General features: G+C 47.2%; 2 protein-coding genes across 2 annotated transcripts in view; both read left to right on the plus strand.

Moving 5' to 3' along the window:
• Nucleotides 1-1,426: 1,426 nt before the first annotated feature.
• Nucleotides 1,427-25,093, plus strand: LOC122366361 (serine/arginine repetitive matrix protein 2-like). The gene is made up of 4 exons (XM_043338536.1): nucleotides 1,427-1,603; nucleotides 11,769-14,981; nucleotides 17,678-17,852; nucleotides 25,049-25,093. Exons 2-4 carry the CDS (start codon nucleotides 11,815-11,817, stop codon nucleotides 25,091-25,093), a joined length of 3,387 nt encoding a protein of 1,128 aa, XP_043194471.1. The 5' UTR covers nucleotides 1,427-1,603; nucleotides 11,769-11,814.
• LOC122366362 (titin-like) overlaps nucleotides 25,049-26,115 on the plus strand; it is a 35,716-nt gene continuing 34,649 nt past the window's right edge. Inside the window, exon 1 of the mRNA XM_043338538.1 lies at nucleotides 25,049-25,314. The gene's annotated coding sequence lies outside the window, so the exon portion shown is untranslated. The remainder of the gene's footprint in view (nucleotides 25,315-26,115) is intronic.

Below are 26,115 nucleotides of genomic sequence, written 5' to 3' on the forward strand. Positions count from 1 at the left end.
TTACCCCTCGACAAGCGGCGACAGCCGGCGTAAACGACTCGCCGCGTGGTGGCGTACCTTTCGGGGCTTCGATTATCGCCAGCTGAGGGTCGTTGGAACGCCACATTCCACCTTAATCGTCCACCTGTGTCAGTGGAACGCCGCCCCGGTGTCAGCGGCAGGATGGCGGGGGCGGCGGCGGGGGCGGGACGGCGGGGGGATGGTCGGCGGCAGAGGGGGCGTGAGGATGGCGGGACTGGTGGGGTTGGCTGTGGAGTAGTAGAGTAGCGAGGCGATGGGATGTGGAGAACTGCAGTGCACACCCGACTTATAATGCAGCAGCTCTGCTGTTTCAAGATGCCCAAGCATTGTCTTGCCTCATCGCACGGGTGCGATGTTCACGGGTCCGTGAACGTCGCATTCAGGGGCCTTCATGGACATTACATGCCGAGAGGCTTCCCGCATCGCCTCTTGTTCTATCTGGATCCACCTCCAGGTGGCATAGCCTTGTGCGTTTTCATCCACCCTCACACTTTCGGTCTCTTCACGTTCTGCTAGGATTAAGTTCCTCTCCGCTGCAAATCTGTTCTGGAATCAATGTTTTCTACTTCTAGGCTCAGCTACCGTTTCAGTAAAGACCAAAAATTTCCAATGATAATGAGCCATAGTTGTATTTTGCGTCGCACTTGCCTGAAGTGGATGAATCGTATCATTCACTGGAGTCATTTCACCATTCTGTGAACAAATTTACCTCATTCATCACTAGTCTTGTCCGTTGCTGTATCGTCTACGTGCCGTCTCCGAAAAGTCTCTCCGTTCCGTCTCAATCCCGTCATCATGTTACGTCTCGTTTTCATCACACGCCTGTTTTGCTTGTCTCCTACTCGTTACGTCTCTTCCCTACCCCCTCCCATCCCTTTCCGTTCCATTCCGTGCCGTAGCGTTCCGTTCCATTCCGTTCCTTTCCGTCCCATAACCGATCCCTCTTCGTTCCGTCTCCACGCCACGTCTCGTTTTCATCCCACCTTTGTTCCTTTTGTATTTAACTCGTTACGTCTGTCCTCTCCCATCCCTTTCCGTTCCGTTCCATCCCTTCCCTCCCTTCCCGTTCAGTTCCGTCCCTACCCGTCCCGTTCCTCTGTCCCGTCTCCGTCCATCACACATCTGTTAAGTTTGTCCCCGTCCCGTTTGTCCCCGTGTCGTTCCGCCCGTTCCCCTCCCCTCTCCTCCCTTTCCATCCCTCCCGTTCCGTCCCTCCGTCTGCCCCGAATGTCGTGACCGGCGGGCCGCCAGTAGCCACGAGGACCCCGGGCCGGCTCGTCACTAGCCGTTTCGTATCGACCGACTGCGCGGCGGCGGCGGCGGCGGCGGCCGTCGGACCCCGCCGCCGCCGCCGCCGCCGCCGCCCAGGGAAACAGTGCAGCCCGACCGCCCATGCCGCAGCGCGGTAGCTAGGTGCTGCGGTGCGGCACTGCCGGCTCGGGGTCAGGTCAGGTCAGGGCAGGTCAGTGCGGGGTTTGAGGGGTTCCCGTGCTGGTGGAGGAGGGCGAGAGAAAAGAAGAAGAGGCGGGAAGGTGTCCTGGCGTCCGACCCTGCTGGCTTGTCTGGAGCTTTGGTAAGCATTGTAAGTTATCGGGATGGGAGAAATGCTTTCTTTCTCTTCGTGTGGGGTAAGTAATGAGGCATAATGAGGCATAAGATATCTGCATAAGATATTAAAGCATGGGGCTTTGTTTATGTAAATTGACTCGAAGTGAATGCCTATGTGTTTTTGTTGTCAAATATTCAACGATTATGATTTTGCTCTTTGGTAATGGATGTTGAACGAGTTTTCACAGGCTCTCGTTTTCGATTTTAGAGCGAAAACACGGCAAAATGGCATGCGAAATCCTTCTGCGGTCCCATTACATTATCCTGCCAGTGCTTATTATACCATTTATGTTAAAACTAACTCTTTTTAAATATTATTTGCAATGTAAACAAATGATTCAAAATTTGGACACAAATGAGCTTTTCAAATACTCAATTTCAATGAGCAGCGTTCAAAATGAGCAATTCTGTTCAAGGTCGTCCAGCGAAATGGTAAACATACATTGGAACTATAAAATAAATTGCGAATCTTCATGAAAAAAGAAATAGAATAAAATGTATGCAGCCAATCCATAGGAGATAGGCAGACAGCATTAGTGCATATATAATTCTTAAATTTCGCCTCGGCAAAAGGGAAAAGCAAACAAAGCGCTAGAAAACTTCTGGTTACATTGTTCGGCAAAAGCTTGAACTGCAGGGCGGGATATTTTTGCGGACGAAGTTTCTCCCTTCCAGCGATCAGTGTCACTTTTTATTCGCTGATGGTGGAGCATAATTTTATTTTTTGTTGTTGTTGCACATTCTTTACGTCTATTCACTAGTGAAAACGCATGAATTTTGTTTATCTTCTTACATCTGCCAACTGAAATTTTCCGTTATTTGCACATTCTACGCCGGACCATTCACGACACGTTGAAGCATTTATATTGCTTCCAGTATAAAAAGGAATGCGTTCATTAGAGTGAGACAAGCACATTCCATTCCACTCTTTCTGTTAGCAATCAAACGCCAGCTCTTTACGACGACCTTGATAAACAGCGTTATGTAACAATACTGCACTTGTATTTGTCTTTAACATTATTTGATGTGCATCTTTGAATGCTCTCCCGTTGTTTGTGTCCAGTAGAGATGAAACCAGCTCAACTCCCATGGTAGGAGGTATACGTTAATGTCGCTTACTGACTGGCATCGCAGGAAAGAGCGAACACGTCATTTGGTGATTGCAGCAGAAATCAAACCCGATAAATCTGCAGAGCCAGCGTGCAGTCTCCAACTCAGATTGCCTCCCTCAATCATTCAGCAAGATTCTCTGAGACGTAATAAAACTTATCAACGTCGCCTTCGGCCCCCAGGCAAATGATAGTCAAACTACTATAATAATTTTTGAAACTTGCAACGCTGTTTTGGGAGACGAGCTAATTTTTCTTAGCGAGTGTGGTCCTAATTGGAGGTGGTTTGCCGTAACGTAAAGGGGTTAAGGCCTGGCTACACTATGCGTTTTCTGCGTGCGTTTTTTGCGTGTTTGCGTGTTTTGCATACCTAATATCGTGCTAGTAAAAAGCGATATTACGTTTTTGTAATGTTTTTCATGTTCAATTTTAGCTAATATAAGAGTTGCAATACCTTTTATACATAACTTATGTAAAAGTTTTATTAAATATAGCTTTCTTCTAGAACGATATTACGCAAATCACGCACACTTGCAAAAAACGCACGCAGAAAACGCATAGTGTAGCCAGGCCTTAAGCCGTAACGTCCCAACCTATCCCAGCAGAAAATGGCGTCTGCCCCATGTCGCCGTCTGGTTAAATAGCACGAAGACACGATGACCCCACGGGACACTACCTCTACTGAGGTCACGCTGTCCAACCCGGAAATGAAAACATCTCGTTAGGGTAACGATGTCGTCCCACTGCGCACAGGGAGCAATCGAACCCGGTGAACCCTGGCCTCGTCTGATGGTGTGAAACTTCCAATGCGCCTGTAGAGGAAAGAGTTCTGTTATACCGTAAATAACAACTCGTGCAGACAAATTTCACATGGAAGGTAGATTGAGATAAACACGATATATGTTTATCAAGGTTTTTGGAAATATACATATGTTTCTACTGCTTTAGATGACAAGTAAAAAACCTGAAACTTTTCTTTGACGGACGACATCATCCTCACTTAACCCTCGCCATGGCAGGGCATTTTTCATAACACGGCCTGGCAGGGGGGGGGGGTTGATGCGAACCCCCCTCGCGATCGGCTCCTATGGCACCTAGAAACACCAAATTTGGTAGGTAGGTGGGCTCCCTGGAGTTCTCGCCCCTGTGCAAATTTGGTTGCTCTAGGTCAATATCTAGGGGGTTTCGGGGATATAAATGTAAAAATTTCGCTAAAAACAGGTCAAAAGTTTTTTCACTTATAACTCTTGATCGAATTAAGAAATATATATTCCCGACCGGGGCTGGGAAAATGCGTTTTATTCACCGAGGTTTTTGTGCGGAGGACCGAGTGCCGGTAGGCACGAGGTCCGTAGCCAAAAACCGAGGTGAATAAAACTGCATTTTCACAGCCCAAGGTTGGGAAGAGATTTACCACATGCCGTACCGGCGCAACAGTTTATATCATATTCATTTGGTATTATATATTATATTCTTAATATGGTGTTAATATTCTATTAATACTATGTTCATATTTATAGTCACCGCGATTATTTTTTGTGTTTTTCATTATTGGGCGGCGCTGGCCGTTGAGTATGAAAGATGAAATTCCTTACTTTTCCCTTATTTAGGGATTGAAAAAGCTGAGGATGAAGATGGTGAGGCGCCAGAAGTTAGAATAAACTATACAGATATGGAGTCCAGCAGGAGTGAGGAAACCGTGAGGAAAACCGAAAATTGGGTGAAACGCTGAATCAAACGCGTCTTAGATCCCAGCTGGAACAATATCCAAATGTTTCATTGTGGCTCGTTAAGATGCTTCGCGCATTTAAAGTGTTCGTTTTTTTGCGTGCATTATGTTGTAATAATGAGTAGGTATACTCTGACCATGTTCTGCAGCAATAAATACATTGGCATTTGGAACGATACCTACCCTTGTTTAGTTGAATTACGTTGACAGCAAAAGTAAGTGAAAACGCCGTCACTTAATTTTGCTCACTTCTGCTGTTGCTGTTAGTGAACACACAATCCGAAAATATCTTCTTTGAATTTGGTTCTTCCGCTCAGAATATTCAGTAAAACTTTGTCTGGGAAAATCAAAAAGCCCTAGGGCCGAATCGTTTCCCAAATACCTTCAACATTAGCCGAGGCGGGCCGAAGCCATTTCCCAAATGCACGTGCTAATGTTAAAGGGATATCTCGGCATGTGGTAAAAGCAATAAAAAAACACCAGTGAAATCAGCACGTCAAGGCGCGTCGAACGATATACTTTTTTGCTTGCTTAAGTGTACTTTAAAAAATCTTAATTATTAAGTAAACTTTAATTAATTAATTAAGTTCGAGCTACCCAAATTGCATCATTTCGCATCTCATTCGATTCGGCTGATCACCAGAAGCATAATGACACCACTTTTTAAGCTCTATCGTCATTGTGTGCCAAGTTATTGGCAAAAACGTCATTTGACCTCAGTTGACTTCATTTGACCTGACTCATGGATAAGTACACCAAATAAAAAAGCCCCAAGTGACATGCTGTTAAGTACTGTGGTTTCAAAGCACAAAAGTGATAGAACGAAGCGGATATCTCCAGTATTTTCCGAATTTAGTATTTTCCCATAGGCTTAACATTACGACGTAATGACCTCTAACTGACCTCAGGTCAATGACATAAAAAAAGAACTGTATGTTATACAACTCGGTGAATTTAGCACATCCTGCAAGTTTGAAGGAAATCAGTCCAAAACTGTGAGTTGGACAGGTGCATAAAGAAAATTGAAATTTGACCATGACCTTGTACCGGTTTTCTGACCTGGTGACCTGACCCAAGGTCACCCGGACCTGAAATTTTCAGATCATATGTAAAAAGGTTGTCCCATAGGCTGTGCTAAATTTGGCGGCGCTGCACGCCGCCGTTTTTACGCTATCTTTGAAAACCTTAGGGGGAGGGGGTTGCATCAACCCCCCTCTGCCAGGGCGAGGGTTAATACGATCAGTAGATTTGTTTGTTTGTAGGACAGCACTTAACTGCTCAGCTCACAAGCAATGGCAATTGATGTGGCAATACTTACGTGGCATCATCTATGAAACTGCAAATGTGCGCGTCGAGCATGGCTGGGCTGCCCAATGTTACTTCGTCAAAAATCTCCAAGCTTCTGCCCAGCAAAGCTTGCCAAATCGAAGTTAACATATAAACCTGGCAATTCTCATCAGCCTTCCAATCTTGTCGGAAATTATGGTAATCGTGCTTGTGCAACAGAAAAACAAGAACATTTTCAATCGTGAAAATGCATGAGCTCAACGGAATGAGTGATCAGTGTTACCACGGAGTATATAGTCTACGACACGGAATGTATGTCGTAGACTATATATTCCGTGGTGTTACTACGTGCATATTCAATGACATTGACGTGCAATATCTGCATACACCACTGACAGGCGACCTGTTATTAGATCTATCACTCGCTAACCGCCTGTAACTGCCGGAGTCGTAACTTTGTTACTGGCACACATCTGCGCAGCTATCATGCTAATATTTCCCGTCAGGCCACACGTGTCTTCTTAACTCTCCCTCTCCCTCCCCTCTCCTCTTTCTGCCTATACCTTGGTCGCCGTTCCAGGCTTCAATCTGGTCTGACGTGATTGCGTTAGGCGGAGTAGGGAGTGTCGTGCGGCGCTAGGTCGCCGGTATAGGTCACAGGTCAGCCGGCCGCCTGGAACTTGGACACAGCGATGGCCAGTAGCGCAGGTGAACTTTCCAGCGCGGTGGTCAGGTCGACGCTGTAGAGGTGCCGTGTTTTGGTTCCGCGTCCACTTCTGAGTAGTATGGCATTGGAGTGAGTGGCTAATGTTCCGGTAAATTCATCCATCCAGACGTTTTTTTCATCCGTTTTCAAAGGTAAATCATCCATTTTGTGAATTGATCTGCCTTCCTGTATTGCCCACTGCTGGTTGCGTGGCGTAACTTCAGCGTGCAATGAATGCTCCAGGTCGACATTCAATGTGTTGAAATGCTAATGGTGACAAAATTGGATTTCACAGCAGGAAAATTGCCTTAGGTAAATATTTCACAAGCACTTGAAAGCATCGTCTCTAAAAGACACTTCCCAATTCCCATATCTGCCGCGCAAAATCCAAAATCCATCCCTTCTTGTATTGTTCTGAGTTGCATGCTCCTGCTCCTCTTACCTTTGCTGCCTTCTTCTCCATAATTTCCCCATCCGCTCTTCTCTGTCAATCCCCTATCTCTTCGCTCTGTCCTATACCTCCGCTCCTCTCTCTGCTATACCCCTCTGCTCTTTCTGCTCGTCCGATCTGCCCGGCGGCGGCCTGATTCTGTCATGAGCTGGCTGACCAGCCCGAGGCTTATCGGCCGTACAGGGAGGGGGGGGGGGCTGGTCGGATAGGGGCGACATGCTGAGCCTGCCGGGGTTAACCGAGCGTCTGATGTGAACATGAGGTCCCTCGTCTAGCGTCGACCCGTCGACGCCGACAGCCGTCCGTCCCGTCACCGCCGGGGCGGAACAAGTGTGCCGTACCCGGCGAGCCACACAAGTGTCGCTGACCGGCGCTGGTGCAGATCGATTCACGCCAGTGGGTCTTGGCGGTGGCGTGGTGCCCCCCCCCCCCCCACGGTCCCATCCCCCGGACTGATCATCCCCTCCCCTCCGTCCGCCGGCCAGGCGTTGCTGTGCGGCCGACCCGGCTACTGGCCAGGGCAAGAGGGAGAAGCGATAAAAGTTAAGGATATAGGTGTTGGTTGTGGAAATAAATGACTTTAAGGAAAGGCGCCACAGACAGTAATGTAGCTCAGTGTGGTCTGCTGGTATATTGGCGTTATTTTTCTCCGTAGCGATTCCTTGGGAAGGCGTTTATCCCCGTCCTGTCCTGCCGCACAGACCGACATTCTGTCCCAAGGGAGCTGATCCAGGACAGCGCCGTCCGTCAATGCTAGTAATGATGACTGATCACTATTCCTTTGTGCTAGTGGTTTTAACATCTTTGTTTCTATCACGGTGCTTTTACCAATTCCTTTTCGTGAACAGCTCTGCGCTCTCATCAGTGTCCTGATTTTATCAACATTTTCAGTCTTAGAAATGTTATCAATGAAGGCGAAGCCACCGACACCACTTTGATCATCCTCACATCCCTGCTTTATCCCCGAAGACTTTGATGCAGCTCAGCAGCACGCTCGCGTTCCTCAGAACCACAGTCTCTCTCTGTATTTCTCGGCTCTCTACCTGTTCTTGTGGCTGGCTCGGGCACTCGGCGCCATTGATTGCCACTAAAACCTGACTGGAGAGGCGTGGCGCCTTCAGAATATATCGGCTGCAGACCTGCTCTGAGCCGCAGATGGAAATACCGCGGCCTGATGAGCTGAGTTCGCGGATTCTCGCCATGCATGGCATAGGAGAGGTGGTGTGGGCGATATTGCCAGGTGTGACGAAATTGCTGCCTCGGCAGAAAATTGAGGCTGGATAAATAGGATATGCGTACTCGTAGGGATAGGCAGGCATGTCTTCTTCATCAATGGTTTTGTGGATGTGACAAGCTTCTTGAATATTGCCAAGAAGGTTGTTTACTGTCAAAGATTATACCATATACATATTACATAGATTATTTATTCAACAGAAAAATTTGTGACCTTTATTAAAAAAAAAACTGCATAATTGTTATCAGGCATAGGTCCATGAAAGCCGGAAATCCGAACAATTTATGGTAATATGGCATGTTTGCCGTGCCAGATAGCGATAACAAATACCAAGCTAAATTTGCTCACCACAAAATTCATCTACAATTGGAAAATCACCCACATGCCTCTTTTCCCTTAACCCTCGCCCGCACATGGGGGGGGGGGGGGTGGTTGCCACCCCCCAGGTAGTCTTTCTGCTCTGCACTCAACATTTTTAGAGCTAGAAGGCTGATTTTTCGTATAGCTGCTCCTCTATCCTTTCTTGATGTCCACTGAAAATTTCAAGTTTCTGTGACCTTTGGTTTCGGAGATATGACCTTGTTTTTCAGGTCATGTCATGACCCAAATGGCCAATTCTCGACATCTTGCGTTGGCTATGGGCCTTGTGAGCTTTTGACACCTTGATTTCGGCCTTTTTTACCAGTCTTACCTCCCACCCATCATGGAACATGTTGTTCGACAATGTACAGATGTCAAGGTCAAGGTCAAGGTCAACCTAGGTCATCTAAGATAATTGCGTTTTAGGCAAGCGGAATTTACTTTTTGTGAAGTTTTTTGACTGCATTTTTGGTAAAAGCTTCTCAGATCATGATTTCATGTAATATGGACCCATAAACAATCGGTGCACACATCAGTATACACACAGACACACACAGACATACAAACACATATAATTGACCTTGACCTAACTTGACCTGAAATGACCTCAGCAGCAAAAACCTGGTCGGGTAGTGTGAGAAAGAGGGTCGAGGGTTAACCCGCGCGGGGCTGGGGGGGGGTAAATTTTACCCCCCCTCGCGAATTTTTGCGATATCTCAAAAACGGCGGCGCGCAGCGCCGCCAAACTTTCAGTACCTTTTCTTACATCAATTTGACACCTTTCCTGAAAATTTGAGCGAAATCCGTCGGAAAATTTTTGAGAAATTGACGTTTTAGTGACGCCATGTTCGCCATTTTCGCCTCAAAAACGGCAAAAGTTCAAACGCCGCTAACATCTTCATTTTTAAAGGAATCAAGACGTAACAAAAAAGGTTATACGTAATTTTACTTTGTCTATCAAATGGCTATCTCGGTTTTTTGAAAATTTTGGATTTTGGCCTAAATTTTTTTCAAAAAACTGATTTTTTTGGGAAAATCATTATTAAATCCTAAATTTTGAGTCTGTCGAAAAAAACCGGAATAAGTGTCAGAGAAGTGGTCTATGCGCACCTACATACCAAATTTTAGAAGAATCGGTTCAAAAATGTGGGAGTTATTCAAAATTTTATGACGTCATGACACACAAATTTTTTGAAAAATGACTTTTTTGGAAGTTCTAGACCTCGTACGGAAACAAAAATAGCACCATTCGATTCGCCGTGAAAAACTGCATCAGATAGACACCTTTTTAGGCCTTAACAACCAACTTCAAAATTTGACCTCACTTGACCTGACATTGACCTGACCTCGACCTGAAATTCATCCAGAGGTGGTCCATATCACTTATTGAGTGTGCCTATTGAATTCTATGAGTAAAATGACCCATAAAACATGTGTCGCACATGCCCTTTTCTATATTTTGTTTTTTGGTGACCTGACCTGACCTGACCTGACCTTGACCTTGACCTCTGAATGATACTGTATGCAACTAATATTGTCTTGGTAGCCTAAGAACACGTTTTGGGCGATCAGTCTCAGTCCATGACTCCATTCTTCGGCAACTACGGTGCAAGGCCGATACTGTAGAAACTTGCAATTTGTACCCTTGACCTGACCTTGACCTTGACCTTAAACTTTAAATTAAGTACATGTTTTTAGTAGTTCGTGATGAGAGCTTTCGATTGGCGTTTGAATTTTCCAAATCGGACCATTAGTTCGGGAGATAACAGGGGGTAAAATTTACCCCCCCCCCCCAGCCCCGCGCGTTCGGCTGGAGACCCCAGCCCCGCGCGGGTTAAAGTCAACAGATCAAAACCATCACTAGGTAGGACCGCTAAATCTAACCAGATTAGCTGGTTCCTCAATAACCAGACAGCGCCGAAACTCTGGCCTTTCGCCGAATTCCCGACTTTGCATTGATCCCGCTAGTGGACAGCAGTAACCGGTGGCTAGATATTTTTAAGATATTTATTTATTTAGTCAGGGCAACATTGATCGCATGGCCATTGCACGGTTTTAGGCCGATGCTATATTTTATTATTCCCGTAAAAAGTGCGTCCTTGTGTACATATATGGTTTCTGAATCCATACGTAACAACGTAGCTTGAATTCTATGCTCACTATTTATTTATCTTTCAATCACCACCAGAAATAAGCACGTGCATCTACTGCTCATGCACGTCACCGATGTCCTCAGTCACGCATCCGTGCTAGCGTGTGCCCAAAATACCACCCTCATTGGTAGCTATGTCTGATTTACCTTCAGCACCGACACACGTATCATCAGTGTATTGATCGAAAGACCAATCACACGGTTTCGGTAACGGATATTGATTGGAGCTTCGGGACATAGTGACGGGTACCGGTGACGTAACGGTGACGCAATGGTGACGTGACGCGTAACGGGATGTTGTGTTATGTGATGAGTTACGTGGCATGTGATGTGACATGTTACGTTACCTTTGACTGGTGACTTGTTTCCAATGAGACTCATTCAAAACATACGACTGAATGAGACTTTCGCCATTCCTTTCGGCGTTTCCTGTCCGTCGCATATTATTCCAGAGCTTCCCGAATTAAATAGTTTATAACTATTTCCTTGATAGCTTGAGCACCACACTGCTTAGGCGATGAACACGCGCGCACGTGCTGTTGCGTCAGCTCGTTTCGGTGGGCTTTATAGTACCCGGTTATACAGTGCATTGAAGGTGGCGACGTGAATTTAAAACCAGGCTTACATATTGCATGTAGTGCTCTAGCGTACGTGAAGAGAATAAAAATGCATCAGCTAATGTGTTACAATACGGATTGAGTTGGTGATTCCGTCCACTTTCGGGTCAGCCAAGGGAATATTTCATGACATCAGATGTGTGAAGTTGAGGTCGATTGCGTTTTTATAATGCGAGTAAGCCACTACACAATCTTGAATCTATGGCGGAGTGGGTCTTTGGATGCAAAATAATATTTTTGTTATTGGAAGCGCTACGCTACATAGGTACGACTGTAACGACTTTGGAAATTGACAAGTGTCACGAAGAACGTCTGACACATAATCCCCTAAAAGTAATGAATAAATCATCGCTCAGTATCTATCTCCCCTTCCTCCAATCCTTTCATCTCCCTTCTCCATCTTCTCCCCCCCCCTCTCTCTCTCTCTCTCTCTCTCTCTCTCTTTCTCTCCCTCAGGCCTCACTCACTCACTAACCTACGTCTCTGTTTTCTAGGTGACCGTCAGCGTGCAATGTGCGGCTCCCATGAGCTCTAACCGGCATGGCCACAGCCAGTGCTCGGCTCAGCGAAGCCGGCAGGCGTAAGCGAGCCGAGCTGTGCGCGCGACAGCGGCAGCGCGGCCCGGCGCCGCTGGCCAGCTTCGAAGACATCAGCGTGGACCGCAGCGTCGACTGCAGCATGGAGCGAAGTGTCGACCTCGATATTGAGGGAGGTGGGGTGATGGCCAAGGCGGCGCCGGCAGAAATCAACTGCCAGAAGCTGGCGCTGCCGGCGGTCAGCATCCAGGTCAGCAAGGCGAGCAGCTCGGCCAGCGAGGGAAGCCGAGCGACGACACCCGAGGCCGATGGGGGCTTCCAGGAGGAGGTTGGTGAGCTGCGAGGGGCCACAGACGAGCTCGGCGCTCCGCACATGTCAGTGAGAAAGGACTCGGTGTCGTCTGCGGGAAGTGAGCTGATCCTGCCAATCAGCGGACGCAGCAGCAGGATTTCGTCTTTCTGTTCCACAGCGTCGGGTCGGCGATCTGTGTCACCCTACCGAACAATGCTTGAAACGTCTTTCTGCGGCAGTCGGCCTCTAGCACCTCCGGAAGAACCGACCGAAATCCCAGAGCCGCGGCTTCCGGCCCTCGCAAGCAACGGTCACCACACACCTTCTCCGGCCGTATCTCCGCCTATGCGACGAGACTCAACGCCAGTGCGTCGAGAGTCGCCGCCGTTACGTCGAAAGTCATCATCGTTACGTCGGGAATCTCCACCGTTGCGGAAAGAATCACCTCCGTTGCGTCGTGCCTCTCCCCCGGAGGACAGACGAGCCTGCACCCTGCCACCCCATCAGGCCCCGCCCAACGAATCGTCGAGGAAAGCGTCTCTGGGGCAGAACCAGCGGCGACGCGAGGAGTCGCTTAGTCCAGCCATGACACCAGACTCGCCGCTGCCGAGAAGAAAATCCTCCTTCAGCCGTTTCCTTAGCGAGGCGAAACGGGAACTCAGGGAGCGAAGCAGGTCGCGGAGTAAGTCAAAAGAGAGGGAGATGGACGGTAAAGGGTCGATCTTGAGCATTTTCAAAAGAAAAGCCTCACATCCGAGAAAAGCTGACGGAGAACGCTCACCGCCACGCTCTCCATCATTAGAAAATCGGTTAGAAGATGAGATCAATAAAGTTGAGTTTAAGTTCTTTGATGGTGAATCTGCCAACACGAACGAACAGGTTTGCAATAACGCCGTCTCTTCTGAAGAGTCTACGGAGAGGAAGGGACCAGATGCGCCGGTCGTCCAAGGGTATGGGAATGTGATGCGTGAGCTGAACTCTGCTCTCATGCAGAGAACACAACGACCAGCCGGCGAGTCCCCTCCGCCTGCGCTACCACTGAAGTCCCCTTCTCGGCTAACACGAGATTTTGGTGCTGTCTCAGTTGAACATGATCACCCGCGACCAGCTGGGGTAGAGCTAGGACCAAGGGTCTTACCTGCCGTCATTCCCAAATTAGATAAAAATAAAGACAATGAAAACAAGCCAGCCAGCACAAAAGCGGAAGAAAAATATATAGCGCAAGAGAAAGAAAAACCGAAACTATCAACAGATGCTGAGAAGGAAGTCAACGACATCCCTTCTGCGCCACGCGCGGAGTCGCCTCCCGCAGCCGTTGCAGCCGAGCCGGCCGGCGGCAGCGCCGCAGACGAAGCAGATGCTGAGGTGCGCTCAGTTTGCTCCGTCCGTTCAGTGCGGTCCTCAGGGTCAGACAAGGAGTCCTCAGCCGCCGAACGGTCGGAGCCAGTAGGTCCGGACGCCGAGGCCACTCAGCTGTGCCAGGCTGACTCAGACGAGGATGAGCTGCCGTACGTGCCCACCACTTTGCCGTTGGAGCGGCCACTTCAACATCCTATTGTTCCGATTGAGCAGCGCGGCTCGGATCTGCGCTGCACCGCTGGAGTCGAGCGCCCGCGATCAGCCAAAGAGGTCACACCAGCAGATTTGAACAATTACGTGAAGGAGGCCAGCACTGAGCCCGCGCCTACATCACAAAGGGTGAAAATATTGATACCGCAAGATAGTTTGAAGCTGATTCGAACACCAAAACGAATGGCCATGAAGAGCTGGTCGCAGTTTGCACACGAGGGTCTCCAGAGCCCTCGTTTGAAAAGGCAGCAGCGAGCGGCGGAGACTGAGACGACGTCGTCAGGAGACGGTCCTAGGATGTCTGTCATTCAGGCTGAGTCATCTCTGGCGGAAGACGAAGAAGAAGAAGAACATGAAGAGGCGAAGGGAGATAAGAGCCCAGTTGTCTTATCGGATACACCGCCTGGCACACCTCCAGGCTGGGTTTGCGTCAACGAACTCCCAGAGCCGCGCCGAACTCCGAGAAAACTGGGCTCGGTTTCGACCAGCGCTACAGTGCACCAGCATTCATCATCATCCCCCACACATTCCTCAACCGACACAAAGCACACAAACCTCATCAGATCGTCTTCTGCAGCACCACAGCGACGGCCTCGCAACGTCGACGAAGACTCTCGGCGACGATCGGACCCGGCCGAGACACCTCCTTCGCGCTCCACGCCTCGCTCTCCAGCGGCGGATTGTACCGACTGTCCGTGTCGCCTCTCACTGACCAGTGGGTCGTCTCAGGAACTTCCGACTAGCGGCAGCTTCAGTCAGCTGCCTAGATCACCAGTAGAGATGCGCGAAGGCGAACTCAAACACGAAGAGATCCAATCCCGTCTCGGCGCGGACTGTGCTCCTGTTCATCGGCAAACTGCTCTCCTTGCGGACACACTCGAAGATGCTACGCTCACTTACTTCCGCACTGTGCAAGAGAACAGCCCTTCGGCGGCCGAAGCGCGTCGACGTTCCGCTTCAACACCCCGCAAGGACTCGTACGGCAACGTACTGACTGTCGACCGGCCCGGCTCGAGGCCGCGCCTCTCCTCCACGGGTTCCGCAAAATCACGCTCGCCATCACCGCACAAAATGCTGATTGAGACTTCGTTCTGCGGCCGGCAGCCGGTGCCGGCACCGGGTTCCTTCGAGGTGGACGATCTGGTGGACATATCGCACCTGCCTAGCGAGACGGCGTCTCTGCACACAGACACGGACAGCAGCGGGAGACAGAGCCAGGACGGCTGCGTGTGCCGCTGTCACAGCGACACTGACGACCAGGACACGGACAGGAGGCAGGAGGAACTGCGCGAGAGACTCTCCGTCGTCAGGTGAGTCACTGAGAAGTAGAATTAGGTATGTATTTTAAGTGAGTCGGTTGCGATTAGGAAGTGTTTACCTCTAATCGATTGAGTTAGGTCTTTTCATTGAGTTTTTTCACCCAAGTGACAGAAATTCGTTGCATAAAATACAGGCAGACATACGTTTTACACCTACATACTCCCACATCAAGGCCGCAAGGATGACACAGTCCTTGCGACATCTATTATAAAACAACTTCGTGACGCAATGACGAAGCTGTCTCGCGAAGTTCCACCGGGAATTACGTTTCCCTAGCTTTGGATGTGGGTCAGCCGACGCTCGACGGTTCCGGTGCCGTCGTAATGCAGTGGCAGTGCGGCACTCAATGGAGCAAAGTCGCGGACCGGTGACCTTTCTGCCCGGAGGCTGTAAGGTCGGGCGACCCCAGAGTAATGTGGGACGGTACAATACATGCACTTAGGGGTGGCTGAGTGCACATTTCGAGCTACGCGAAACGAGGTGGATGTGTAAGGACTTAGGAAATCGTGTTACGAGCCAAGTGGATAAAGTGCAGTACTGTACAGCCCGAATTACCTGTATCTCTACACACGGGCAAGAATTTCTTCCTCAAGAAATTGGTGGTTGAAGAAAAAACCTGTAATGGTGGTGCCTAAAATTGTCTTTTACATTATAAGTGTAGCATTAATACTCATGCAGTTTGTCGCGGGATAACCGCTAGTGAATGAGTGATCATGCCATCACCTTTCAACCTTCCTGCAGTCTTAGCTGCTGCGCCCGCCTGACTCACGGCTCGGCAACCGCGCCCCACTGGGGTCTGCGTATAACACGCCCTACTGGGGGGGGGGGGGGCTATTCATAGCCCCCCTCCTAACTCCGAAACTACTGGGCCGATCGTCAAAATTCAAACGGCGTCTGATAGCCCCGGAAAAACTGTCGAGCGAAACCTAATTTCATTGACCTCGAGGTCACCGATGACGTCACAGGGCAGGTCAAAGTAAAAATTATTAGCATTTTGGCTTCTTCACGTTTTGGGCTCTGGCCGCCGTCTTACAAGTCAGATCAGGCTCATTTTTGGTTCACACACTCGTGAACAGATGCTCTAGATACTCTGAGGGTACCAAACTTGTACTTTGATTTTCAGGTCAAGGTCAGGTCATCACAGGTCACGAAAATATTATATCATCCGTCGGTCACGTGACACATGTTTTATGGTTCATTTAGGCCAAACATTTCGAATTTGATGTCGTCTGTGTCATTCGAGGTCATTTTGAGTCAAATTCAGCTTAGGTCAGGTCACTTTCAGGTCAAAAAAGGTCAAATTTTGAAGTTAAAATTTTTCAACAAAAAAGGTATCTATTGGATGCAGTTTGAGCTCAGGAACACGATGGTGCTATTTATATTGGCGTACGATGTCAAATTCGTGCTGAAAAATTGATTTGAAAAATTAAGAATTGTTAATTTTTTGCAATAATGCGTATAACTTGGCCATTTTTGAAGATATTTAGCTAAAACTTGCTAGAGCTAGTCATAAAAACGCGTTCTATCACATATATTCCGTTTTTTTTCGAAAAGTAAAAAACTTTTTGAAAAAAATGTAAAAATGTAATTTTTGAATTTTATTATATAACATTTTCGAAATTTTCAAAATTTCGAAAATCCGAGATAGCAGTTTGATAGCGCAGTCTATTCTGAGTCCTCTCATGCAAAGAAATTGGATCTAGCTTAACAACTGAGCCCTTGGGAGCGATTGCCGTGGTTCAATGTTTTGCGTCGAAATCGGCCGAACATGACGTCACTCTGATGTCATTTCCGGCCGACCTATGGTAGCTACGAAGCTCAAATTTTGACACAAGGTGTCAAATTGATGCAGCCGAAGGTACTGAAAGTTTGGCGTCGATACGTCAAGCGGTTTGGAAGTTATTGCAGAAAAACGGGAGGGGGGCTATAAATAGCCCCCCCCCCAGTGGGGCGCGGGTTAACCACCACCACACATCCGAAGTGGTGTAAATGATTAATAACCCTTTTCACCGGCGGTTGCAGTGCGATGCAGACTCCATTTTCATTACAGAGTAGGGGCTTGACCACTATTTTACTCAACAGTGGCAGCTAGGTGTCATTGATGATGGAATGCAGTCTTAGAAGTTGTCATGTTCGGTGATAGTGTGGTTGTGTAAAATCAGAGAATTTTTGTAAACGATTCCAATCGCTAAAGGCCAAGTAATGCCTCAGAACTCCATTTTGTTGAATTTTTTCAAGGATTTGACGCGTAATGCCCAGACTAACTATTTGTTAGTATGCTAACGTCGATATCATACCGACATTCGTTCTTGCTTCTATAAGCTCAGGTCAGAACAAATCCGTTCCGAAAGCTACTAAACTATCGGCCAGACTTGATGGCACAATACTTCCGGGGTGGAGCGCTTCATCCCAGCTGAGTGGTCAATAAAACCGTCGTATCAATCAATCACTCCCAGTTCCGTGCAGATTTACTGACTAATCCGCTAAGAGCACAATAAGGCGAACCAGATGTCCAGCGCCAATCACCTTTCAGTGTAGGTAGCTGGCTGATCTTTTTTGAATTAATTCATTTTGCACTCGTCAATGACATGCAAATGCCATGAGATTCAACTAACCTATATCTGTCTGTAAACTCACAAACACACCAATCTGCCTCGTCTTCTGACTCTCCTCCGTGTCTCCTCAGCGGAAGCAGTAGCTCCTCGGGGCCTCCAACGTGCACTGAGCGACCTCCGCCGGACCGTACGGAGCTGAGCAGGTCGGGGGACACAGAGTACCTACTGGCGCAGCCTCCGGCGCCGTTCGGGATGGATCTGGATGTGCCCAGCAACAGGAGCAGCCGTGTCATCTCCCCGCCGCCGGTTAGTATAAGAAATGTGTGGGGACTGAGCTGAGGGGTGGTGTTCTTTCTCCATCAGACACATGTGTGACTAAGACGGCTTGGTGTCATCCCTATGCAAGTACCTTTAGTTATTCCAGCCGGGTGACTAATGCAGAGGTGTTTCAGGCACTAGTTGTGAAGTCGCATGCATGCATGGAGTCATGTGCTGTCATCTTTCCACCAGATACATATAACTGGGCTAATATGGTGACTCTCCGCTAGACACATTCTTCACTGGGATGAGGCATGGCGTCATCTCTGTATGTATAAGTAGACTTATGGGAATATACATTCTTGGACGATACCGCGAAAACGAAATATTTCTATCGAGAGTTTTCTAAGGATTTCATGCACGAGGCCTTGGCCGAGTGCATGAAATTCTTTGAAAATTCGAGATAGAAATATTTCGTCGCGGTAGGGTCCTAGATATTATTTCCTGTATGTTTCTTAATAGTTAATATCGTTCGTTATCTGCTTAAAAAAGGCCGAATATGCATAAATAAAATACAGTAACAATAACGACACGTTAGCTACTGAAATACTGGCAGTTCTTATTACTTAACAGTTCAGCAAAGCTTGCAAATTTTCTTTAAAACAGAAGCCCTCGATGAAATCAAGCAATCCAAGAAAACCATCCAAGAAAACGTCTCGCGCAAAGTTTCTTGGATGGCTGGATTGCATTGCAAGACTGCATCAAACATACAGGAACATGATGAGGTGGCGTAATCGGGTTTATCTTCCGTTGGTGTTTTAAACACCCGACACGTGCCATTTGGATTAAATGTCATTTCATGCAACATTTCAACGTTGGTGGTTCGTGCGCCAGACATTAGCGTAGAGTTTTCATGTTAAACCTCAACTTTTTCAAAATATCTTACATGTTGTATTCTTACATGTACGTCTCTCTCTCTCTCTCTCTCTCCTCTCTCTCTCTCTCTCTCTCTCTCTCTCTCTCTCTCTCTCTCTCTCTCTCTCTCTCTCTCTCTCTCTCTCTCTCTCTCTCTCTCTCTCTCTCTCTCTCTCTCTCTCCCTCTCTCTCTCTCTCTCCCTCTCTCTCTCTCCCTCTCTCTCTCTCCCTCTCTCTCTCTCTCTCTCTCTCTCTCTCTCTCTCTCTCTCTCTCTCTCATCTGATCCCCAACAAGCTACTCGTAGTCTCAAAAGTTCTTCATTTACTGCCAAAGTTGTAGCAGAACCCAAGGCAACGCCCCAACATGGAGGCCGCGCGGCACCGCATCACTCTCTGGTTTTTCCTGAGACGTATTTGGTCGGCTCCTTCCTTCGGAAAAGTCCGCTGTAGTGTGTGCCGTGTGGCGGCGAGGAGAGGTGCAATGCATCACGCTCCGTCTCGCCAGGGCACGGCCCATCTGCCGTTCCAACTACGGCTCTCTGGGGGCCGCGGCAGCACGACGCGAGATATACAGACGGCGCAGAGCAGAGGGGGCGAGGGGGAGAGTGTATCGCGGGAGGGAAGGGAGGACAGGGGACGCCGATAATATTGTTACGCTGGCAAGGTCACATTGGATCAATGCGAGGAGTTATCGGTACTGGCTCGGGCATCTGAACGGGTTGGCTTATGTGATAGTGGATTGAGTAGGAGACACGGATCTGCATTCCGCTATTTCCCTAATGTGCTTCTGAAGAAGGGTTAAAATGAGGAGCAGTGGAGTTTGGCGAGTGATGTAGACGTAGAGCATAAAACTAAGTCTTGAAAAGCTGCATTCTTTAATATTAGATAAATAATTGAATTTAATAATACATTAGGTATTTGTTACTGAACGGTATGTCTACAAGTTGTACCTATAGCAGCAATACTAACCAACCGCTGACATATTTGCTGGCGGTAGTGAACATAAACGACGGACGCAATATCCTCACGTCGCTTTATAAAATAAGGCAGTGATATAAGGTAACGCACTGGTGGAAATATCGGAGCATATCTTTTCTTGGCGTAGCCCATACGCGTCAGCGAGTTTCCAGGATACTGTGCCGCAATACCTTTGTGAAATGCGGGAGAGCCTGGACCCGTAGTCCATAGCAGAGAGCAACAGAAAGCCAAATCCGATCCGAAATCCGATACGATACGAAATCCGAATCCGATACGGAGTCGACATTTTATGATGTAATAGGTATGATCTATTTCAACTGTTTTATTGTAGCATTGTGGTGTACTTTTGCATATTATGTAACTGACGTGGGTACCAGAAAATCCATCTCATGGAGGATCCGAATAAACTAGGTATCTGTATCTGTCTGTATCTGAAAGTCTCTTTCTCAATAATGAAACAAGTTTGTATTAGTTGCTCTGTATTTCACACACATTGTGCTCCCCACTAGCCATAAAGACAGTGGAAGGGCTGAAACGTTTAATAAAAAAGTTAACAAAAATGATAAAAATCTTTTGATAGGATATTACAGGCTACCATTGTCTATGTCTGGTACTAATGGGTCGTCGGGGGTCGCGTGAAGAGCTCTCGCAGTTCTGCTGACCGCTTTTATAGCGTTGACTCTGCTGACGAGTACATTACGTGCTAGCATGCCACGCCAGCTCCGAGCGTGGCGTGCAAGGCTCAGAATCCGCCCGTGACAGGCAGCAGCACCTGGCGGCGGGGTGCCGAACTACGCTCAGTCAATAGAGGGTCCTGTTCGTCAATGCTTCTCTACTGCCATCAACATTACCGGCCTACTTTTTATTTCTGTATATAGGCATTTACATATTCGTGTACATTATATAACTATAATAATATTCCTGCATCTGCAGGTATATTTGTTAAGTATGTGATAATTAAATTAGACTCATTCAATGCAAATGGTCGAATCAACTTCGTTCGATTCAATTCATTTCCAATGGTTTAATTAAGTTAGCCTTCACCCTGGTGGGAAGGCTTGATGATAAACAACAAGAATATGAAGTAGCTAAGAAGTAATAAAAAAGAACAGATAAGAAATATCTGGATGGTGTTTCTTATTCTTGAGTACGGCGAAACAATATAATCGATAAATCTGACTGAAATAGACACGTTTTCTTCAGGCTATCACGTTCTAAGTTGGTTAAGAGTTTCGCCTAAAGATGCATTCACGACCTTCAGTTTGCCAGATACGAGGCATCCGGTTCATTGGCTATTCATGAGTTAATTGAAGTTCAGCTCTAAGTTGGTCATTGATCAGATTAAAAGGTTGGAATGAAGTTTCCTTACGATATTTGCTCAGCCTGTACCGTGCGCATGTCTTGCGTTGGCTAGCATAGCGTTACACTTTTTGTTATTATGCTGGTAGGTGATTGGCTGCTTTTGATTGTAGTCTTACTCCTTCGAAAATATAAGTAGGGGAGAGTGGGGCAAAGCGGCCACCCGGGGCAAAGCGGCCACCCATCGTTTTAGCCCTTCCTAGCTGGCGTCAGTTCCAATTTATGGTTTCCAATTATACTTCTCTTCACGGTCGTTGGAATGAGCTAGACCGGGGTTTCAGGCCCATCACCATTGTTCTGTGAAACACGGAAAAGCATTTCTTGCCAGGTTACCAACTATGTTTACAATTTTTAAATGTTATGTTATTCCATAACCGTTTGGAATTTTTATAAGCGTTCTTGTCCATGCATTGCATGATTATTGTACATGTATTCTACCAATTTTAATATTTTTTACCCCACTAATAGCTAAGCTGGAATATTTTTGTCTCGGACGGTATGCGCGGGGCAAAGTGGCCGGGGCAAAGTGGCCACCCCCAATTGGCCATAAGTTGCTTCCATCTGGATAAAAAACATTATTTATATTCAAATGTGTCGTCATGCAATCATCTTGGCCACTTTTCAGTTGCATGAGTTACCAAATAATGCAATTAAATGTTTATTTTCATGAAAATCCTTTCTTTGTTTACCTACAGGTGGAAGATGATAAAGTAAACATCCATCCTCGCTTAACCTTGTCACCATCAAATACACTAGTCGTACACGAGGCAACTATTTTGTTTCTCATATCGGGACTTGAGAAGACGCCGGTGGCCGCTTTGCCCCAGGGTATGGGGCAAAGTGGCCAATATGCATAGGCTTAAAGTTTTGTCAATATATTTCATATGTGAACGCCTTTGGAAATAAAACGCAGTTGAAATAAAAGGCAACTTACTAGGGATCACATTGGTATAGAAAGAATCTTTCCAAGTTTAAAAATCAAGCGTTGGCATCGTGAGAAGCGTTAGGGTGGCCGCTTTGCCCCACTCTCCCCTACCGGAGTAATGGTTCTAACACAAGAGGGCTGTTTTATGCTACTTTTGTATCAGCATCGCACAGGAAACCGGGTATAAATAGATATTACAAAAATAATTGAATTAGGATGGGACGGCGCGTGGTCAGGTGCCTGGATTTTCATCACTAATGTCACCGATCTATCACTGACACCTGAACACATAGCTCACACTCCATTCGCCCGATTTCTCCACCACGGCACCGAACAGGTGGTCCTGTACCCGCGAATAAGCCCCTCCGGTGTCCCCCATTTCATCTTCCCAATCCGCCCGCTCCATTGTCATCCATTTCCCCTGCGCCGCCGCCCGGTCCATGTCCAACAGAAGAACGACTCCATGAACATTCAGTCTAGCTGTCCATTAAAGCTCGGTGGCACGTGTCCATTAGGCGCGCGGCGGGACTCCATCCATTGAACGATGTGCAATCAGCCGGTCTGGGCCGAGGAGGAATGACCTTGTTCCGCGGCTGTCCGGCCGGCTGGTCGGAGCGGACGCTCTGCCCAGCTGGGTAGGATCGATTCCGGGAGCACTTTCCCCGGCCGGCTGTCGAGCGAACGAGCGGCGGGCGGTGGGCTGTTGTCTGTGAAGGGCTAGTGGGTGCCCCCACGCGCGGTGAGCAGGGCTGACCCGGCGCTTTGGTCAGGCGCACGGCGATGGGGCGTGGAGGGTCGATACCCAAGTGGGTAGGGAGTTAGGGGAATGATTGGGCAATAGGTGGGTCAATAGGGTGCACCCCTCGTGGGAGGCGTTGACCGAAATACCAGGCTAATTCGGATATCATTGAGTGAAATGTATGGCATTTGACAATCAAATTGTTTCATATTTGGTACTGGGTTTGAAATGTTCGATTGTTTAATGTTTAGGGATATATGATTGGACTAAATATTTGTCTACGGATCTTTTCTTCGAAAAGTCAATGCTGATTTAACCTTGGCTTTTGTGCAAGAGCACACCCAAGGTGGTAACATGTTATATAAGCTCAAAGATATACCGGATATTTGATACGTTTTTATAGCATGTACATAGGCCATTTGTAGCACTGATAGCATTTTCTGGGTACTAATAAGGGAGCTAATTCGAAGCACAATCCGAACTCTTATCTTTCTGCTGATTATGAAGTCTCGGCATGAACACTTTAATCCATTTAGCTCGGCGAATCATGCATTGATCCATTGTTGTTGGGCGTCTAACTTACATAACGGTTATTTGAAGGGACTAGTAAAGGTCACCGACTACCTCCACTAACCACATTGCCCCAACAGACGGTAAATAACTTTTGAAAATACCAATTTCCAATTTTAGTGTTTTCTGGACCAAAATTTTGCGAGGAATCCGATGGTGTGGTCCCCGAAATCTGAAAAATTTCCATTTTGGAGATAGCACCTATTTTTTGAAAAATAAGTATTCGTCAGGCTAAATAGTCAAATAAATTGGAAATATAATGAGTTAATTTTTGTAACAACACTAGAATGTGTCGAACATGAATTAGAGATATATTTTAGCTGAGATGATACTATATCTGCGCATACATGTACATGAACTAGTACATTAACCCTCGTCGGCCGAGAAGGGGTGGGGCGGGTGCCGCCTAATAGGGCTTTTCGCGATAGCTTAAAACTCGCTTAGGGTAGACAGCTGAAACTTGGCATACCTAATCTTTTATTCAAGCTGGATCTTTTGACCTCAACTGCGTTTTTAGGTCAGGTCAGGTCACTGACCTATGACGTCATAAATGAGCCTCTGCGAGGTCCTCAGATGTTGCAACTTTGCAACGCCCTCAGTGCCAGAGGAACTTTCACAGGAAGATGAAACTTACAGGACGTAGTATCCTTCAGAGGTCTCACAATTTGTATATCTCGGATTTAACCTAAATGTCACATGAGGTCAGGTCGGTCACGTGACCTCACCATTATAAGTCAATGGGGGAAATACGAAAACTGTTATTTTGGCGCCGGTAATGATCTAAAACTATCCCAAGCACATGAAATCGTGGTTTCATGATCGGACCTTACAAAGAGTACATGAAACCACGATTTCATGTGCTTGGGACAGTTTTAGATCATTTCCGGCGCCAAAGTAACAGTTTTCATATTTCCCCATTGACTTATAATGGTGAGGTCACGTGACCGACCTGACCTCATGTGACATTTAGGTTAAATCCGAGATATACAAGTTGTGAGACCTCTGAAGGATACTACGTCCTGTAAGTTTCATCTTCCTGTGAAAGTTCCTCTGGCACTGAGGGCGTTGCAAAGTTGCAACATCTGAGGACCTCGCAGAGGCTCATTTATGACGTCATAGGCCAGTGACCTGACCTGACCTGAAAACGCAGTTGAGGTCAAAAGATCCAGCTTGAATAAAAGATTAGGTATGCCAAGTTTCAGCTGTCTACCCTAAGCGAGTTTTAAGCTATCGCGAAAAGCCCTATTAGGCGGCACCCGCCCCACCCCTTCTCGGCCGACGAGGGTTAATGTACTAGTTCATGTACATGTATGCGCAGATATAGTATCATCTCAGCTAAAATATATCTCTAATTCATGTTCGACACATTCTAGTGTTGTTACAAAAATTAACTCATTATATTTCCAATTTATTTGACTATTAAGCCCAAAGAATATTTATTTTTCAAAAAATAGGTGCTATCTCCAAAATGGAAATTTTTCAGATTTCGGGGACCACACCATCGGATTCCTCGCAAAATTTTGGTCCAGAAAACACTAAAATTGGAAATTGGTATTTTCAAAAGTTATTTACCGTCTGTTGGGGCAATGTGTAACAGGTTAGAGCTCTGTTTTACCTTTGTGATTTGCGAGGATACTCTAGCTCATTCGGGTGTTGGGAGCAAGCTAAACTTGTTAATCAAATGGTTTAAAAATGGTAAAAACGGTAATTACCAAAACTGGTAATCATGGTTTGACCGTTGTCCTCTGTCACTTTCAGAGCTGGCCGTCATCGCCCGAAGACGCACCGGCCCCCGAGGTGTAGCCTCTGCGCCGGCGGCCGCCTGCCATAGCCTCTGCGCAGGCGTCCCGGGGTGGCCTAGCCAATTCGGCAGCCTTCTCTTTTCTACCTTATATCGTAGTATCCATTGTAGCTGTTAGCGGCCCGTCTGAAGAGGCCGCTCGCTTCGCGTCGCTGCTGGTCTCCTGGTTTTTCTCTGGCACGAAGAGGAGCGTCTCCTCCCGGTGTGCAGCGCCATCTGTCAGGTGAGAACTCAAACTGGCCTCTCTGGCGTGATATCAGCTGATGTGACTGATGCCGAATGAATGAATTGCATTTTGATTACAAACGATAAAAGCGACTAAACAGAGCATTCACTTCTTAGCTACCGAATGAAAAGCAGCATAGGCCTACTTCTTCACATGCATACCTAGTATACTGACTGCCATTTGGCGTAGCAGCGATGATTGCGATAGGGGAAGTTGGGGGAACGCCGAATACTTTTTTTTCTGACGCCCGTAGCACGCAAGGTAGACAACATAAGCTATTCTTGTTGGCGTCATTCGAGAGGCCAGTCTTTTGCCTTTAAAACATACCAGGCGCATTTGATGAATTCGCATACCGTTAAGCGCACAAACTAAAAATATCAAAGAAGTGACTTTTTCGGCGTTGCCCCGGACTGCGGGGAAAGCCGAAAATGGGAGAAATGATCTACGGGGAATGCCGACATTGATGTTTTGCCACTTTATCTCAAACTTTATCCAGAATTTATCAAAGCTGACACGCGTTTTAAGAGCTTGAGGACGCTTGGTGCACACTGGAAGTTATAATTGTGTGATATAATAAGAAAATACCAGGTAAATAATTCCTTAGAGGTAACAGGCCGTTGTGTCGGTTGCAAGTGTCATTTGTGTGACTAAAAATTCGCGTTGCTAGTCTACAGCAGTAAAGTCCACGTAGCGTGCTTTAACGTGCGTAATTGCACGTTTTCGGCATTACCCCAGCCAGCCACACTTTCATTTGCAGGCCCATAACTTTTCAACGTGCCGTATAAATTTCAAATAGTC

Source organism: Amphibalanus amphitrite, unplaced genomic scaffold (genome assembly GCF_019059575.1).
Source record: "Amphibalanus amphitrite isolate SeventyFive unplaced genomic scaffold, NRLGWU_Aamphi_draft 000800F_arrow, whole genome shotgun sequence".
Classification (NCBI taxonomy): domain Eukaryota; kingdom Metazoa; phylum Arthropoda; class Thecostraca; order Balanomorpha; family Balanidae; genus Amphibalanus; species Amphibalanus amphitrite.

Coding starts and splice junctions, on each gene's coding strand:
- LOC122366361 (XM_043338536.1), top strand. CDS start 11,815: ATGGCCACAGCCAGTGCTCGGCTCAGCGAAGCCGGCAGGCGTAAGCGA. Junction 14,982..17,677: donor GAGAGACTCTCCGTCGTCAG/GTGAGTCACTGA, acceptor GTGTCTCCTCAG/CGGAAGCAGTAGCTCCTCGG. Junction 17,853..25,048: donor GTGTCATCTCCCCGCCGCCG/GTTAGTATAAGA, acceptor TGTCACTTTCAG/AGCTGGCCGTCATCGCCCGA.